We start from the raw sequence: 19,531 nt of genomic DNA, 5'->3' as shown, positions 1-19,531 counted from the left end.
TAACGAGTGCGCGAAGAAATCCATGTCCGCACACGTCAGCCGCGCACTGCCTTTTCATTGAGAGCCAGACATTTTTAACTATAACACAATAAAAAATCTAGTTAAATCCTGCCTATGGGTGCGCAATACCTTCGAGTTGTAGATACAAAGCTTTTCATCCAGTGCGCGCTGCCGTTTGAAGTTTAACAATTCTAAATGTCCATTTCGAGGACAGCATTTCATATTTCGCATAGCTTTTTCAAAGCTAATAAATTGAACTGAACGAAAAGAGATGAAAGACACTGTATGAAAGACACTGAAACTGAAAGGCTAATTTTTTTATATCAACTTGGAGGAGAGCAAATGTTGTATGACGTTTTGACAAAAAGAACTGGAAATACACCATCATAGCCTACATAAATTCAGCGGAAGTTAATAAATGAAGATTTTAATTTAGACGCATATATAGAAAAAAATATATAGAAAATGTCAAAAGCAGGCTTTAAGGAAAAAGTGACAGAAAAAGTATACAGGGGACTGTTCCCCAGTCGAGCTTTAAGTCTAACAAAACGATCGCATCAATATAACAACACTAAAGAGCGACCTCTTGCTTTCTGATAGACAGCATGTATCTCCACTTGTCACCGTCTGCATAATAGTAATGCCCGTTTCTTGTTAAGCAATGCATACAGAAACGTTGCCGCTGGACGCAAGCAGCCCTTTAGCTTGTGTTTTTAACAACACATGAAAGTACAGCACAAGACAATGTCTTTAAAATGTGTTAACGAATAAATACATTATTTTTACCCTCTGCTCTTGTTGTTTCTTTAATAAATATATACCAAATTCATTCTCCAAATGTTTTTTAATGATTTCGTCTTTTATCATTTTAAAAAGTGAGGAGGCACAGTGACTGAAGTGGCCGGGCCATGCCCCCTAGTGCCCCCTCGTGTCGCCGACTCTGAGATGCAGTATCAGTATATGCATTAGAACTTGTAGCCATTCAGATGGCTCTTGAGTGGGTGGAGGAGATGATGCCAAATTCTGAAAGTAAAATTTTAATTTGTTCAGATTCAATGGCTTCTCTGTCAAGCATACAAACCTTTCAATCATGTAGAAGCGATCTACTTACAGAAATATTAACTATTTTATTCAGATTAAGACATCTGGGAGCTACAGTGCAGTTTATATGGGTTCCAGCACATGTTGGGATTCCTGGGAATGAAACAGCGGATAAAATGGCCAAAGAAGCACTTGAAGTGGAAAGTGTTAACATTGCAATCACCCTCAGCAGGTCAGAAGGGAAATCACTAATTGGACAAGCGTGTGGAAGTATATGGCAGACATACTGAGACTCTTGTAAGGAAGGAAGACATTTCTACAGAATTCAAAGTAATATAAAATGTAGTAAAATGAATCAAAATTTTAATAGGAAAGATTTTTCCCTAATTACAAGACTAAGAATGGGTCACACTAATCTCAATGCTACACTTCACATTATGGGTAAACACAACTCTGGTTTATGTAGTGTATGTCAGGAAAGAGAAACGGTAGAGCATGTTCTGATTAGTTGTAAGAAATATGATCAGAAGAGAATTTGTCTTATAGGAGATATGCAAGCTTTGGGTATTACAGAATTTACGTTGATAAATATTTTAAAGACAGGAGTAGAATCGTGTAGAGTAGTTTCAGCAATAATAACATTCCTGAGAAATAGTGGTCTGATAAACAGAATATAAAAATTCTCTGTAGGCTATCTCATCTTCGTCACACTCCAGCACAGTAGGTGGCGGAATGCACCTTTACAGTTGGTTGCAACCCGCCTATAAAAGCATAGAAGTCCACATGAAGTGACGAACTGGGAAACCGAAACCAAAAGTAGTAAGATGTTGGAAGTCAAACATAACAAAGCCAACTGTTTAACGATAAAAATATAAACGGTAAGATTTTAGAGATGCAAGCTACTTAACTTTTGTGCATTCGACTTAACATGCATTAAAACATAACCGACAGCACTCCGTTTATAGCAGCGGTTCTTAATCCTGTTCTTCGCGACCCCTCACTCTGCATATTTTGTAATATCTCATATTTTATTAAATAAGGTGTGTTGGATTCAATGGGTGTTGAGATATGTTTGTTTATAAGCATTATATCAAAAATCTTTCTCTCTGTTCACCAGAACAAAGAAATGTATACACGTTTGGAAGAACACAAAGGTGAGTCAATTTAATCATGACAGAATTTTCATTTTTGGGTGAAGTATCACTTTAAGTAAATTATCTTGTCTTGGAAATTATTCATAAGACTGCACTGGCCTTTACAGTTTAATGTTATTTTATTTGCTTTGCAATAGTGTTGTTAAAAATATCGATATTTCGATACTGAAAAATCTGAAACGTATCGATACCAGCTGCGCGTTCCCGCTTTCTTTCTCTTTTCCGACAGTGAGTTAACACACACTGCACGTGAAAGCATAACAACAGAGCCCCGCCTCCTCTCACATACTTGACTCGTTTGAGGCAGTTAAATCGTGTTAATGTTAGAAAAGATGGCCAGTCTCAGTAACACATCTGGCGTGGTGCACGCTCATTACGCTTCCCGTGTTTACCATAGCGATCCATGAATGTGCGCTGATCAATAATTTCATCCACTCGTTTTATTCGCCCTGGTTAAATGTTGTTTATGTTAGTACAGAGTTTCCGCAACAGTTCTCATGTTTAATGCACGCGTTTCTGTCTTTATGTGCGCTCATCAATGATTTCATCCACTCGTCTCGTTCGCCCTGGTTATATGTTGTTTATGTTAGTACACAGTCCGCAACAGTTCTCATGTTTAATGCACGCGTTTCTGTCTTTATGTGCGCTCATCAATGATTTCATCCACTCGTCTCGTTCGCTCTGGTTAAGTTGATGTTTGAAATGATGCTGGTGCGGGTAAAGTCTCGTGTGATCACGTTTGCACTCCAGTGTTTACCATAGCGCTCTGTGTATGTGCGCTGTTCAATGATTTCATCCTCTAGTCTCATTAGCTCAGGTTAAACATTGTTAAAGTTAGAAAGATGGCCAGTGCGGAGTCTCTGCAACAGTTCTTGCGTTTAAAGTTTGCGTTTCTGTCTATATGTGCGCTGATCAATGATTACAGTATATGTGAATAAAAGCCAAATAAATTTTTAAAAAAAATATAAATGTAGGCTATGAACGAACAATGAATGAGCAATACATTTGTTCAAGTATTCATTAATCTCTTTTAAATGTTAGTTAAAAAATACAACTATTTATGTAAGCTCCCCTGTTGAAATAACCAGCATATGCTGGGTTAGGTATGTTTTGATCGATGCTGGTTTGATCTTAAACCAGCTAAGGACCATCTTAAATCAGCACATGACCAGCGCAAACCAGCATCAAAACATACCAAACCAGCATAGGCTGTTTTTTTTCAACAGGGTATGATCCATTAATACTGACATATACAACTTTGATTTTAAATAGTAAATGTATTAGTAAAATTAACATTAGATTAACAATTAATAAATAATGTAAAAATATACCTCATTGTCAAGTCTTGTTCAATTTAACTTTTATTTAAAGTAAAAAAAAATGTAGGGCCTTATTGCTATGGCAGTTTTTTCCCCGTGGTATCGAAAATGGTATCGAATATCGATATTTTTTTAGGTATTGAATCGAAGTTAGAAATTCCAGTATAGTGACAACACTAATACAGACAACACATTAATGTCTGTTAAGTTGGTTTTTAAAACATATTTTACAAAACATATAACCGTGCATCTTAAGACAAAACAAACACACTGATATATTGTAAGATATGCCAGTGCATGTAATAACAACGCTCACAAAAAATATACTGTTCTTGCAAGCACATTTAAACCACAAGGAATGTACTTCTTGGTCTTGGTACCTTTATCACACGGACTTGAAAAAAGCCATTCCCCTTATAGCTTTCTGCTAATTCAAATTTTTTCTGTAACTCTTTGAATTTGGTGTCTCAACTCCTGTGGCATCATGGTATACAATACTGTCTATCCAATGTACACTCTCAAATCTAGGCAGAGACAGTAGACCATTCAGGTATTTCTCACCTACTGTTTTTTCCTACTATTCAAACTTACTTTTGCCTAGTATAGAAGTAGCCGACTTTAGATTCAGCAACTGTTTGTTCAGAAACACTAAATAATTCAGTAATGAAACACCACTGTGTTACTGCAGAGACATGCAACAGTGGCTTTGTTTGGAACCAAATTTCATTGGTGAAAGAGCAAAAAAGACAACATTGTCTGTACAATGTAGGCCACTTTATATTAATTTTGTATCAGGATAACTATTTTCTAAGCAAGAAGGAAAGTCTGGGGCGGACTCGCACTAAAGAGTGACCCTGGACTTTTTCTCCAGGAGCAGCCTACCACACACCTCTATTCGCGATCACGTTTTGGTTCCCCCTCTGTCTGGTCAGTTTGTGATCGTGTTCTGTGACCGTTTGCAGTCATTTTCTGGTTCCCCAGTCTGTTCACAATCACATTCCCAAGGATGCCCACATAAGCAGCGTCCTGGTGCTCCAGACCGCTAGTCTGCCCCTGGTTCTTCTACTGGTAACCCAAAATAATACTGGCTACACAAAACTTAACTCAACTTGCTAGCTAATGTAATTTACTTATTTCTTTGCTTGTTATCAGAAATAAACAGTAATGTTTGTCTATGTTGCCAGTTGAATTTGAATCTTTTTTGTATAAATAAGTGTCTGTAAATGGAAAGCCACAGTGTCAAGTCTCAATGTGTTACGGAATCACCAGGGGCATGTTCAAGCTCAAACCGGTGCGCAACGTTTTGCCATGGTTTCCGTGTTGAACAACACATTTCCTGGAAACGGTTTGTAAAAGGTGTGCAACAGGGTTTGAGATACGTTTTCTCTTGTTTGGTAGGTGTGTCAAGAATGTCAGCCCAATCAGCAGCAACATGTGTATAACCCACGCGGTATTAGAGACGGCTCGCACAATGGGTATTTTGCAGTATTCAACACGTATTTATACCGATTTTATCAGGCACCGAAAATTATTCAAAAAGAACACAAAAAATCAATGGCCTTCTCAGCTGCCATAGTTCAACTCTTGCGTCATCACAACAGGGTGTTCAACCGCACCACCGTTTCCGTTTAAAAAACGTTTTGCAACATTTTGTCGGGGCTGAACGCAGCCTAGGCTCTCACACCACTCCCTCACTACACTTCCAGTCACCAGAATTCTGATCACCGCCACCTCCACATCATCACCGCCCTCATCAGCTCCACCATATAAGCACTCCTTACTCCCTCAGTCATCGTCTGGTCTCAACGATAGATACGGACTCTCTAATGCGTTACTTACCTGTGTTACCTACCTGCGATCCCACGTTGAAGTCTCCACGTCTGTTCCTGTTGTCTCCTCGTTGTCTTCCAAGTCGAGCTCCACATATTCAAGATGCAAGATGGCGCCGTTGTGCTTGGCTGCTCGTCTGCTCTGTGATGTGTTTGTTCTGTTTTTTATCCTTCTTTAACCCAAGATGCTTTTACATTGATTGTTTATGACCGTCAAGTGCTCCTTAATATCAGAGACTCTATTGAGATCTTACCAAACACTGATTTGAGACTTCTATACTCAAATAACCCGCCCCCTCCCTTCTTGATGACTGTCCCGGCCTGTCAAAGCCGGCTGCTATGGAATTTTTCTGGAAGAAAGCGCCGCAGAAGAAGAGGAAAAAGAGGAGGTGTTGCGGTTAAACTAAAGTTAAGTCTATCACGTCTATCTCCATTGCGACATGGCTTGGATCGTTTCCAACATGAGCTTGGAGATGGTCTCTTTGTCTCGTGGCGTTCGCTCTAGGTGGCACATCAGTGGATTTTACCTGTGACTCAGGATGATCTTTACAACTCCTCCAGCTGTCAGACACCACGTCTTCGTCGCGGGGGTATAAATCCCTGCAATCTTCGCTCGCTATGCCGTGCAGTACAGCCGGACTGTGATCCAGCGCACGCCAGGATTGGTTAGTGAACGCAAGATCGCTCGCAAACAAGACATTCATTTTGCAAGATTTCCTTATCTCAAATAAACTGGATTTTTTGCTAGTCACAGAGACATGGCTAAATGCGAGGGATACAAGCCCTTTCTCTGAACTAGTGCCCACAAACTGCTCCTTTTTGAACCGCCCTAGACTTCATGGCAAGGGCGGTGGGCTTGCATCGGTGTTCAAAAGTAGCTTCTGTTGTAGAGCTCTAAAGACTGAATCTTTTTCCAGTTTTGAAGTACTTCTATTTCAATTAAATGAACACAAATTAGCGATCGCTGTGGTTTATCGTCCTCCAAAATCAAATAAGGACTTTTTAAAAAATTTCTCAAATTTTTTAGGTGACACTGTTCTTAGATACGACAGACTTCTGATCATAGGGGATTTCAACATTCATGTTTGTTGTGAGCAAAACTCCCTGGCCAAGGATTTTATTAACCTTGTTGACTCTTTTGATTTTACTCAAGTGGTGAATGGTGCAACTCACAAACAAGGGCATACCTTAGATCTTGTGTTGTCGCATGGTATTTCAATATGTGAACTTGAAATCTGTGAGTTAAGTTTTTCTGATCATATGCCTGTTATATTTACTTGCCTGCTTCCAAATGAGGTCTCAAAGACTAGGAGGTTATCGCAGAAGACTCGTTTTTTCAGCTCTTCATCTAGTGATGATTTTTCTGTGCATTTTAAAGAGGCTTGTCTGAAGTACAATCTAAATTCCCCCTCAAATATCTCAGATGTAGATGAACATCTTATGCTGTTAAATTCAATCTGCAATGATATATTGAACTCTGTGGCCCCATTGAGAGAAAAAAGACAAAAATCTAAACCTGAACCCTGGTTAAATAGCACCACTCAAGATCTTAGACATGTATGCCGCAGAGCTGAACGGAAGTGGAAAAAAGATAAATTACAAGTGTCCATTAATTGGGTATCAAAAATCTGTTAAAGCTGCAAAATGTAAATATTTTTCAGATATTATATATAAAACTGTCATAAACCCCAAATTCTTTTTACTATTTTAGATTCTGTTATAAATCCAACTAGTAATGTTTATTTTAATACATCACCTGCAGTATGTGACAGCTTTCTTAAGTTTTTTACAGAAAAAATAGTTGATATAAGACAGCACATTAAATCTCCAAATTGTGATTGGTCTGACCCCCCTCTTTGGACTTCTACTCTAAATGAATTCCAGACAATCTCTTTAAACTCATTTAAGGATATTATCAAGCAGCTTAAACCCACTACATGTGCGCAAGATATTATTCCCACTAGGCTCTTGCTTCAGGTCTTTGATGTTGTCGGGCGAAGTATTTTGGCTAAAGTAAACAAGTCTATTCTTACAGCGACTGTCCAAAATTACTTAAAACATGCAATTGTTAAACCCTTACTCAAAAAATCAAATCTTGACCCTACCGTTTTATCAAATTATAGACCCATTTCAAATCTATCTTTTCTGTCAAAAGCCTTAGAAAAGGCACTTTTAGTACAACTGCAGAGTTTTCTAGAGTCAAATAGTATTTTTGAAAAATTTCAATCTGGGTTTAGGAAATCTCATAGCACTGAGACTGCACTTTTAAAAGTGATGAATGATATTTTATTATCTGTAGATTCTGGGGACTCTGTTATTATTTAGGGCTGTAGTCAAGTCCACCATTGTCGAGTCCAAAGACAAGTCCGAGACCGAGTCAAGTCCGAGTCCAAAGAGGTTCGAGTCCAAGTCAAGACCGAGTCCAATTGAGACAGTCAAGACAGAGACAGAAAAAAATCATGACTACAAGACCACATACTTAACTATTGATAATTTATGTGATGCAAGAGACAGCATATCTTCTATTCTAAGATAATCATTTTCATTATTGTTTGTAATGATCGAAAAGCAGATAAAATAAGGTCATTTTATTTTTACTATATAGGTACAGTATAGCACTAAAGTCACAAAGCCGAAGTGTAACTGTTTATTACTTTTTTAAGGAACTTTTTTATCAGCCCTCCTAACAGCAAGGTTGTGCAGCAATGAACACTTTTGTGCGTGTGTGCGTGCGTGCGTGCGTGTGCGCGCCTGCCCGTGCACGTGCGTGTTCGATAGAGGAGCCGCTAGAAAGAGCAGAGGCTCCACGGTTCGTTTATAAGCACGTTTATAAGCATGTCGGTGCCCATCCTTAAATAACATGTTCATCACAATGACAATAAAAATACGATCAATCTTATCTTTAAGCCCTACTTTCCAAACTGTCTAAAATACTCAAATGCAATGCTAACTCTGAAACATGGCATTAACTTACCTCTCTTTGTGATGGCTTTGCAGGTGTCTTACGAAATTGGATTTTGTCGAAATTGGATGTTGTCCCAAATGTTTCGGGGAAAGTTTTGTTGCAAAAAGTTTCCTTTTAAGCGCACTGTCGATACATTTATTATGGTTTTTAAAGCCAATCTGTATTATGCCGCTGCTCGCTGACATCGTGCCTGATGAATGAGTGATGCTGGTTCGCGCCGTGGACGAATCATTCATTCGAACCGGTTCTTTCTTTTTAGTGAACCGGTCGAACCAGTTCAGCTGAATCGTTCCCATTTAGCGTCTCCAGTAAACACTTAATATTATCCACAAATTAATTCAGTTATTCACTTTCTGGCGTGCATGACAGTCCCGCGGACTTGAACCAATATACCGGAGTTATTTAATTACAACAACAGCACACACTGAACTGAACTGCTGTGTGAAAAGAGAACTTATTAGCACGCTGCAGCTCTCGTTCTAGAGTCGAGAGTCGGCAACAGTTTTCGGATCATTAGTTTTTGGATCACAAGAATATTGGTCTATCAATGTTTTGTTTTGAAGGAGAAAATAAAACATATATCGCTGGACTCGAACGAGACCGACTAGAACATTTGCGAGACCAATGACCAAGTCCGAGACAAGTCCGAGTCCAAGACAAGTCCGAGACCATAAAAAAAACGTCTCAAGTCCGAGACCGGACTCGAGTACTACAGCACTATTATTATTAGACTTAAGTGCAGCGTTCGATACTATAGATCATAGAATCCTTTTATCACGCCTTGAAAAATGTGTGGGCATTACAGGCAATGCTCTTGACTGGTTTAACTCTTATCTTGAAGACAGAATGTTTTTTCTCTTCATCTAACTCTATCTTGCCTTTTGGAGTTCCCCAGGGCTCCATCTTGGCCCCTGCTCTGTTCTCATTATATATGCTTCCCCTGGGGCTCATTCTTGCCAAACATGGGGTGTCATTTCATTTTTATGCTGATGACACCCAAATCCACCTGCCCTTGAGGAAAAATGATAAGAGAGGCTTGGATTTACTAAATGCGTGTTTGTCTGATATTAAGTCTTAGTTTTCTTTAAACTTTTTACATTTTAATGAGGGCAAAACAGAGGTCATTGTGTTTGGGTCTACAGGGGCACCCAGTTATGACTTGGGAGACCTGGACTCCTACAGAAAGCTCTCTGTGAAAAATTTGGGCGTCACTTTCGATTCTGCACTCAAGTTTGATAAACCGATAAATTCTGTGGTCAAATCCAGTTTCTTCCAATTAAGACTGCTATCAAAAGCAAAGGCTTCTTATCGTTTAAAGAGTTCGAGAGAGCGATCCATGCCTTGGTGTCATCACGGCTTGATTATTGTAATTCCCTTTATATGGGAATAAATAAATCATATATAAATCGACTTCAGATGGTCCAAAATGCGGCTGCCAGACTTTTGACTGGCACTCGCAAATTTGATCATATCTCCTCCATACTACACTCTTTGCACTGGTTACCAGTCTGTTACAGAATTGATTTTAAGATTTTATTGTTTGTTTTTAAAGCTCTTAATGGAACAGCTCCTGAATATCTCTGTGATCTTTTAAACCCAAATATATCGGTTAGATCGCTGAGGTCTTCTGAGCAAAGACTGTTGACGGTACCGAGATCTAGGCTGAAGCTGAGAGGTGACCGTGCCTTTTCAATTGCAGGGCCGAAATTTTGGAACAGTTTTCCAGTCTCTCTCCGATTAGTCTTCTCTGAATCGGAATTTAAATCGAAGCTAAAAACTTACCTTTTTTCCAAGGCTTATGAGACTTTTTATGACTCTCCCTAGATCTGTCTCTTATCAGTGTTTGTGTTTGCTTTTGATTATCTCTTTTTAGTGCATTGCGGTCAAAACTGTTTGTAATTTATTCTTGTCCTTTTAGTAATGTTGTACAGCACAGTGGTCAACTACTGTTGTTTTTATTGTGCTTTATAAATAAATTTTGATTGATTGAATTTTGATATTCTCGCTGCACTCCACGGATCCCTAGCCCGTCGTCCACGATCTCCTGCCACACAAGGACAGTATTAAACATTCAGTATATTCAGTCATCTGCCTAAAACATTAATACTCACCTGTTTACTTACCGTTTGTGTGTCAATAAATCATTGTTGAAATACCCATCATCTGCATAGTGGTTCTGTTACACACGGCAGTTCATGGCATAGGCAAAATATATATAATCTCTTCATTGATTCATGTTAATTTACACAAATTTCTCCCTTTTTTTCGTGTCACTCCGCACAATTTTCAATGCAAAGACCATGCGTGTATAAACATTTGTATATTTATAACGTGATATCAAAGGAAGTCGTACATATTTAAGGAGGTGGCTAACCAACACCTTACCCCACCCCAAACCCTAAAATCACAACCGCAAATGCTAATTGTGCTAAAATGCACAAATTTTACGAGCTGTCAATGCAATTATAAAAACCTACCCTAACCCTGCCCCTAAACCTAACATCACAGGGGCAACCGTACGAATGAGATCATAGATGAATGAAAAAAAATGGCAAATTCAACTCATCAATCTGAGTAGAGTACATGTAACACCTGAAATTGTCTGTGTCCATCCAAAATGTGTACTGTTGGTGAGGTGCTTTAGCATAAACAGTCTGTTTATGACACGTGGCAGTGTGCATCAAAAAAGGAAGACGTGTTAACCTCTTATATTTAGAGTAGATAATGTGAAACTTTGCTACAGTATCTTTCCTAATTTCCACTTTTAATTATTTTCTTGTCTTCGCAGGTCAAGAAAACATAAATTGCCAGAGCAAAGTTTGGCTTCGCATCTCTTTGGCAGTAAACATAGGCCTATGTTTATTCATATGTTATTTATGTCGTCATGTAAATTCACAGGAACCCACAATTTTTAGGACAATCACAAAGAAGCCTCTTGAAAAAGACACTATACTGCTGATATGGCTGTGGCCATTTGGAATAAAATTTGACTTAAATTCCTGCAGATCCAGATTTAATATAGATGGCTGTTACCTGACTAATGATAGAGAACTGTACAGCAAGGCTCATGGGGTTTTGATAAATCACAGAGACATTAGCAACAATCTGTCAAACTTACCCACCAAACCGAGGCCCTTCTTTCAGAAATGGATATGGATGCATTTTGAGTCCCCACGAAACACAAGGAGACTTGAGGGTCTGGAGAACCTGTTTAATGTGACGCTAAATTACCGGCGAGATGCTGATATTGTTATTCGTGAGCAAATTACACTTAAAACTGAAGATACTGAGGATAAGATATTCCCACAAGTTCTGGACAAAAAGGACAAGTTAGTTTGCTGGATCGTGAGAAACTGGAATGAGGACTTTAAACGGGTAAAATATTATAATGAGTTGAAAAAACACATTCATATTTCTTTGTATGGGGGACATTTTGGAAAAACATTAAATCAGGAAGAATACAATGAAATATTGACAAGTTGTAAGTTCTATTTATCATTTGAGAACACAGCCATTCATTACGACTACATGACAGAAAAGATGTTCAATCCACTCAATCTAGGATCAGTGCCGGTCGCTCTTGGGCCTCCAAAATACATATATGATAAATTTGTGCCAAAAGACTCTTTCATCCACGTGGACGATTTCTCTAGCCCTCGAGAGCTGGCTGAACATCTGAAGTCACTGGACAAGAATGTTGAAGAGTACAAGAAGTATTTTCAATGGAGAAAAAACTTTGAAGTAAAACTTGTCGATTATCCCACTGAGCATGTGTGCCGAGCCTGTCAATACATACGTACAAAGAAAGATTATCAAGTGTTTGTAAATCTTAACAAATGGTACTGGGGTGCCATAGACAGTACCTAAAAGTCAAAATCCCTTTGGTGGCTGTATCAATCAAATAATCTTTTGAATTTTCTCCTCTGATATATGTCTCTTCAATTCATTTAAGTCTATGTCAAAACCTTTAAATTCAAAGGCTTCTAAAACGTGTAACATTCTTGAGTCTGTTGTAAGATTTTTTTAAGTTTATGTTTAACTGTATTTTAATTTCTTTTCAATTTTTTATTTTAACAAAAAAGACTATGCTGATATGTTTTATTGATTTTTTTGGCTTTGCAGAGTATTTGTGATGTCCGTTGTCTCCCCTGTAATTATGTTTCATACCTTGAATTAAAAAAAAGGTTCCTCGCGTACAATGACGTCACCGTCATTCACAGTGGAGAAGAGGAGGGACAAACACTTCATTGACAACCATCATACACAACAATGGATAAGTTGATATGAATGGTTACTGCATTTAATTATTAAGTAATATTCTTTAAAATAAGATACTAGTAATAAGTAGGCTAACTGTTGGGGATATTCTAAATTACAGCAACCAACGCATCTCCGGAATAACGCGCAGTGCCTCCAAAGCGTTCTCAATCTCAGGCGCCACCAGCTGGTCGTTTTCAGAAGAGCACCAGTCCGCTATTATAGAGAAAAACACTGCTTCAGTTCTTTCTTTTTAACAAAAATACATATCTTGAACAGTGTCACAATTTCCAGTCAGCACGTCATCACCTGCTTTATCTGTTAAAACCTGCAAGAGAAGAATACCAAATAGATTTGTATTCACTACTGCCTTTTATTTTTATTATTGATGTAAATTTACTGATCGCACTGTAAATTTACCAACCGTGCGATATCATTCACTGTAATTCTACATTATAAAACATTAACCTTATGGTCCTTGATTCTGATTGGTTGAGACGTGTTCTAAAAATGCAAGATCATGTCCCAAGATTTTTCATGTTGACAGACATCAGTAGAAACCACAACTAAATTCTAATGAGTTGGCAAATTACAAATCCTATTTCAAATATTCCAAAACATTATAGCAAAAAATATATATATAGAAAATGTTTAAGTTCTGTATCAATTACAAAGGATTAACACAACTTTTATAGCGCTACAAGCCATCTTGCTTTTTAAGCCATCTGCTCTATACAATTTAATCACACTAAAAACATTTAAGCCTTCAAACAAAAAAATCTTAGTACTAATTTCCCCTCGCTTTTTCTTGTTCACTCAACTTTTGAAATAGAAGTTGTACTGACTTAAATAATGAATTGGAGATACAAAAAATAATTCATTGGGATAACTCGGATTATTAGTTGTACTGACTTTAAACAAGTACTGTTATTGGAGATACAAAAATAATTAATTGAGGTAATTTAGGATTATAGTTTTCTTGAGAGGTACAAAAAATATGCTTAAGTCATTAGTTGTCACAACATTGTCAATTTACATAATGAACAACATAAATTATTTTTGTTGGCTGAACATAAATAAAGAATATAAATTGGTTATTTAAAAATAAACAAATATTTTTGTCTTTTACTACAATTTGAGTAAACTTTGATCAAACAATGCTTGAACAATTTGAGTTACGTTTGGTCTGCACTTACACCTCAACATTACCACACACAACCTCAACCATGGTAACAATCAAAAACCATCATTCATTAAAAAAAAAAAAAAACTCTAACAACAACAGTATAACAACCATAAACAAAACAAATTAAAAGACAAATAAACAGAATTGAACATGCTGCAGTGCATCTTGGGAACTTTCAAACTCTTGTTTGTTCATTGTACATTGACGTAACTCAATTTTTTACATTTATAGAGGTCTTTTTGAGTGAACTTGCAAAGAATTTTTCACACAACTCATATTTTTAAGTTAATGAAGAAAATGTTTGGTTACAATGAATGAACTTATTAAAAGAAGTTCTGTGAACTTTTTCATGGACTTTTGCTCAACCAACACAACAAAATTAGTTGTTTGAACTTTTTTTGAGTTGGGTTTTTTACAGTGAATGATTTTATGTTTAGGGATATATTGAATTAAACATTGCAACATTATTGCAAATGTGATAGGAAAAGTATATATTTATTATGAATTATTATTATCTAGTTGACTATTTTTTAAGACTCAAGGTTACAAGTCAAAGTTGCTTTGCATGGGATCAATTTGAGTTTTTTTAGAATTGTACGTTTGGTAGCAGCTACACACTTAAAAATAAAGGTGCTTAAAAGGTTCTTCACAGCAATGGCACAGAAGAACCATTTTTGGTTCCACAAAGAACCATTCAGTCAAAGGCTCTTTAAAGAACAATCTGAGCGCTTTTCCACCATCGCGCTGAATCGTTCTCATTCCTTATTCGTTCCACTCCGTGCCGATCATGCCAGCCGGTAGGTAAATGACGGATAACGGAAATTTGTATAATCTAAACACAATCGCGTCACCAGCTGCCTTGGTAACACAAGAGACTGAGCTGTAACGCCTCTGGGCGCATTCATTAGCACGGTTAGACACCTGTGCCGAAAATTCCGAACCGAGAACAGTTTGTAATCGTGCCTGTCGAACCAGGGCTACGTGGAAACTTATCCGTTTCAGACTGTGCTTAAGACGGTTCGGCGCGATGGTGGAAAAGCGCTCTCTCTTTCTTACTTTTTTATTAACTACAATTTTTTTATTTTAATTTTTTAAGAGTGATAAAAATAGTCAACCAAAAGAAGGTAGAACTTTTGCAGTTCACTCCTTAATATCTACTTATCCCTTATCTTCCCTGCACTCCAGATGAAACTCAAATTATTATAGTCTGCTTGAAATGTGAATGTATTGTAACATACTGCTCAGTTACTTGTGACTACGCCACTCCACTTTCCCAGACAGGAGACAGGGCTTTCCACACAGTTATCCAAAAAAATAAATACACTTACAGTAGGCCAACATTACTATAAAACAATCAGCACATTTATTAAGTTAGTTCTATTTAAGTTTAATATCGGTCTGGACTTGGCTAAATTGATATTAGCATTAGCATATTAGCATAGCATATGAAATTAGCATTTTAGTCTATCAACTACCCATAAATAGTTTATTCCACTTCCCTTTGTTATATGCATTGTTTGTGAGTTCATTTTACTTATCGTCGAGGTTTTTAATCAGATTTGTCACTGATGATATAATTGTGTTTTGCATTTATCTCTTGTAGAGACATCCAACAATTCAGCAAGGTAATTCTTTACCTGAGTTGCAGCAATGTACCAACTGTTGCAGGCAGAGGCGGATTAACCATATGGGCAATTGGGCAAGTGCCCAGGGGCACCAAGACTTTAGGGGCACCAAATAAACCCGCAATACAAAATATATATTTTTTATAAATGTACATAAGCACTTGTTTTTTAAGACTTAAGTCACGCATCTGCGCTAAATGGGCGTGGCACCATGTGCGGGAATACCCCCACTTTCAGATAAAAATGGTTCTGTCCTCCGTACTTTTTCGACACACCTCCGCCAAAATTCCCGCCCATGTTATCTGGTTAGTTACATAGATTTGAGTGAATTAACATTCAGCCAATCACAAGTGACTGCTATGAGGCGAGTCGTCTTTCGTGTAGCCTACACTTTAATCTTCAAACAGATGGAAGCGGGAACGATGCAGAGCGCATTGTTGTAGCGGAGACTAAAAATGCGGGGATTAGCACTGATTAATAAAGGTATATATATACATGGCATGCGTCAGAAATAAGATGTTATAGTGCCGATAATGTATGCTAATAATAGTACGTGGAGGTAAGGCCACTATTGAAGATCCAAACCTGGGTTTTAAAGTGAAAGTGAAGAACGGTCGGTGTCATCACTATAGCAATCAATTCATACGTGTCCTTTTTAGTGGAGTACACTTTTATCTTAGTACTTATGTGATCGTTTAGTAAGAAGAATATACACATACTGTGCTTAAATAGAGCGTTTGAATAGCTGTATAGCAGTTAAAATAGTAACAATAACGTTTCATGTTATTTTTATGAATAACCTTGCTATACATTGTAATCTGGTGAATGCCACTTTGGTGAATTAAAGTCCCAATGTCCTGAAAATCTGTACATTGTTCCATTGTCCCCCTAATGCCAGTGGTGTAAAGTATTGGAGTAAATGTACTTAGTTACTTTACTTAAGTATTTTTTTGGCTACTTTGTAGTTGTACTGAGTATTAAAGATATTAGCAACTTTTACTTCTCTACTTAACTACATTTTTGAACAAGTATATGTACTCTTTACTCCACTACATTTGTAATGACTAATGCAATTACACATTACATTTTGCATGGCACCTATCTTATAATTAATATTGCCATTCACAGGGCATATGAAGGTACTACAATCTTGTGGATTTTGCCATAACTTACAAAAACTTGTCAACATGGCTTCTTTATATCGAATATGAGTGCAGTATCAGGTAGATGTCAATCGCTGGCGGTTTACACACGGTTAGCCCTTACCCGCTATTTCTACAGTAATATATTGGCAACACTGTTGCCAGCTAGTTACTGTAGGTCACACATCTACAAAAGCTCTTGTTTTTAAAACTAACTCTTCCTAAATGTGCTCTAAACATGTTTGCTCAAAATTTGACCATGTGGTGGGACTATTGCCATGAAGTGATGTAAACCAGTAAAAAGAATGTATAGTATTTCAATTTTCAAAAGTGGTCTCACACTATATAGACAAAATATTAACCTATAGAATGAGTCGGACACTAGAGAAATGAACAATCACATATGAATCTCAACAATGGTGACAATCAACTGAACAGCTTCATGCTGCAATGCATGCTGGGTACATAGTACAAAACTCATTCATGATTGTTTGTCACCATTGATGAGGTTTGTATGTCAAGTGTCTAACTGTGTCTCAATTGCAAAGAAAGATTTTCTGACAGAGATCTTTCCATTATAACATGTAATCACTTTACCAAACATATCTTAATAAATCTTAAATGCTATATTATTATTATTTAATGATTGAATTCTTTCAGATGTATCTTCAGTTACTAAGCAAACATAAAGTTGCGGTTCCTGTAAAGTCCCTTCAGTGTTATTGTATAAGTGTACATTTTAAAGCTACAAGAAAGTCAAAGAGTCCAACCAAAGCAAACACTGATCGCCATAATGGTGACTTAAAACATAATTGAACCACTATGAACTAGAGTTAAATCTCAATAAGATCTTACACAGATGACAGAAATAAAGTGAAAGTGGTGTCTGTAATATGTGAAGATGTTATTGATGTTTGTGTTTAATTCTCCTCTGGTGAAATCTTGACAGATTTATTGTGTTCATCTGTTATTTACACGTGTTCATCTAAGACTGTGTGACTTAAGTGCGTTAATAGATTCTTTAATAATGTATCTTCAAACAGCCATTGCAGTAGTTTACTGTAAAACACCTACAGTAACTAGCAGGCAACAGTGTTGCCAATAATATTTACTGTAGAAATGGCAGGTAAGGGCTAACAGTGTATGTGAAATGAGGACATGACTGCAGCTGGCGATGAGGCCCAAACCAGCATGTCCAGTGCAAAAAGGCTTTGACTTTTTATTTACTTAACATTATTTATTTATCCGTTATATTGAAGAGACCTTTTTGAAGGACTTTGGTTTACTTATGAGCACTTGAGCTTAAATGAGACTTAGGGTGTTTGTAATGACGTAGGTTATGGTGTCGACCATGATTTGTTGCAATTTTGAGGTGTTCAGTCTTATTATGATTTAAGAAAATAAATGCGATTGCTCCCTCACAAATCAACTGTTTCTAGTTTTTCACTGAGTGTCTCTTAAGTGTTGAGGACTAGTGCTGCTTTGAGCCTACATTCAGTATGAGTAAAATACTCAAGTACTGTTAAAATCAGATACTCAAAGACTTTTACTCAAGTCGTTTTGGAATTGGTGACTTGTAACTTGTAATGGAGTAATTTTCACTGCAAGGTATCTGTACTTTTACTTAAGTATGGTTTTCAGGTACTCTTTACACCTCTGCCGTAATGTGAATACATACATGCAAACTATAGTGTGTGTGTGTGTGTGTCCCTGTACCCCCATTTTGTGGCACGCACAACATTTACACCTGTTAAAAAAATGTTAGTGATTTTTTTAAACTACATCAAAACCTGAAATGTAACATTACAACAGAAAGCAGGTGCCCCTTAACTACAGTAGGCCTAATTGTTAAAAATACTTAATGGAAAAGAGTTGTTTTGTGTTATATTCTACAAAAGTGTCATGTTAATGTATAATTCTTGTAAAATAGTATATTGTAAATTGCTGAGTTTCATTCTTATAAAATCTTTTAATATATAAATCTTTTAATGAGTGGATTCTTGCGTGTGGGTTGATGGGGGGGGGCACCTCTGGGGCTGTTGCCCAGGGGCACCATGAGGTCTTAATACGCCTCTGGTTGCAGGAATTGCCACTGTCCTTTTTGCTCAGCCAGTGTGTTTAAGCCAGCCAAACTGGTCAAATTAAAAATTGTAATTTTGATTTAAATGATGTTTCGTTTAAAATAATGCTGCAGGTTTTTTTAACCATAAAACAATAAAACGAATACAATCATACAAAATGCCCTCAAGTTTGAAACATTATTTCTAACACCATCAACAGGAAAACAATAAGCTAATACAATGAAACACATTAATTATACAATAAATCTACACAAGATTGATGTTTTAAATGGCGTTTTGTGCCATACCTTAATGTATTATTATAACACACGTAAGACCTGAAAAGCAGCCTTATTTAAGAATGTGACGTTTTCGCGTGTAACAATAGCAAATCACACTCCAAGACTCTAGGTGGCGCGACTTCGTCTAAGAACGAAAGCTCCGCCCCCTCATTCTGTGACCGCTGTGAACAGCTGGATACTATTGAAACAACCCGCGAGACCTGAAGGCGTTTAGTGATATTCTTCATGAAAGCTGCATTGATACACGTTTGGCTTCTATCAATAGCGACTTACAAGTAAATAGTATTTAAATGTGCTACTCTGTTCTCTAAATAACTCTTCTAACTCTATGCTTCCCCTTTCATCAACTTTCACCATATGATTGCGAGACCTTTTATTGTTAATTAACTGTAGTTTCTTGTTGTCAACACTTGTTTGTATGATTGTTCCCTCTGATTGTTTGGTGTATTATGTCTGCCAATTGCTTGTATTACTTTGTAAAGTGACCTTAGGTTCTTGAAAGGCGCTATAAAAAATAAACATATTATTATTATTATTATTATATTCAGTAACTAAGTCTCCTTAAAAGCGTCTAAGTGATATATGTGTTTTAAACAGTCACGCGACTTTCCAAAAATACGCTGTCAGTACTTTTTTCTCCAAACGACAAAA

At 37.1% G+C, this 19,531-nt stretch overlaps 1 protein-coding gene across 3 annotated transcripts; it reads left to right on the top strand.

Moving 5' to 3' along the window:
• Positions 1–447: 447 nt before the first annotated feature.
• Positions 448–13,283, top strand: LOC130549985 (4-galactosyl-N-acetylglucosaminide 3-alpha-L-fucosyltransferase 9-like). Of its 3 annotated transcripts, none has more exons than XR_008962302.1 (3): positions 448–2,195; positions 11,097–12,598; positions 12,687–13,283. XR_008962302.1 is itself a non-coding variant. In XM_057327315.1 (3 exons), exons 2-3 carry the CDS (start codon positions 2,168–2,170, stop codon positions 12,173–12,175), a joined length of 1,107 nt encoding a protein of 368 aa, XP_057183298.1. In that variant the 5' UTR covers positions 449–1,919; positions 2,159–2,167; the 3' UTR covers positions 12,176–13,283. The 3 variants fall into 3 exon arrangements, 2 of the variants coding, with proteins under 2 accessions (XP_057183297.1, XP_057183298.1); XM_057327315.1 differs by having other exon boundaries at positions 449–1,919; positions 2,159–2,195; positions 11,097–13,283; XM_057327314.1 differs by having other exon boundaries at positions 11,097–13,283.
• The last annotated feature ends 6,248 nt before the right edge of the window (positions 13,284–19,531 follow it).

This window comes from Triplophysa rosa, unplaced genomic scaffold (genome assembly GCF_024868665.1).
Source record: "Triplophysa rosa unplaced genomic scaffold, Trosa_1v2 scaffold205_ERROPOS605264+, whole genome shotgun sequence".
NCBI classification, from domain to species: Eukaryota; Metazoa; Chordata; class Actinopteri; order Cypriniformes; family Nemacheilidae; genus Triplophysa; species Triplophysa rosa.
This window is presented reverse-complemented; position numbering and strand designations above follow the sequence as displayed.

What these genes read in the sequence shown, in the direction of transcription:
- LOC130549985 (XM_057327314.1), top strand. Translation starts at nt 2,096, where the DNA reads ATGGGTGTTGAGATATGTTTGTTTATAAGCATTATATCAAAAATCTTT. An exon ending in ACGTTTGGAAGAACACAAAG is followed by an intron (nt 2,196 to 11,096) that starts GTGAGTCAATTT and finishes TTGTCTTCGCAG; the next exon opens with GTCAAGAAAACATAAATTGC.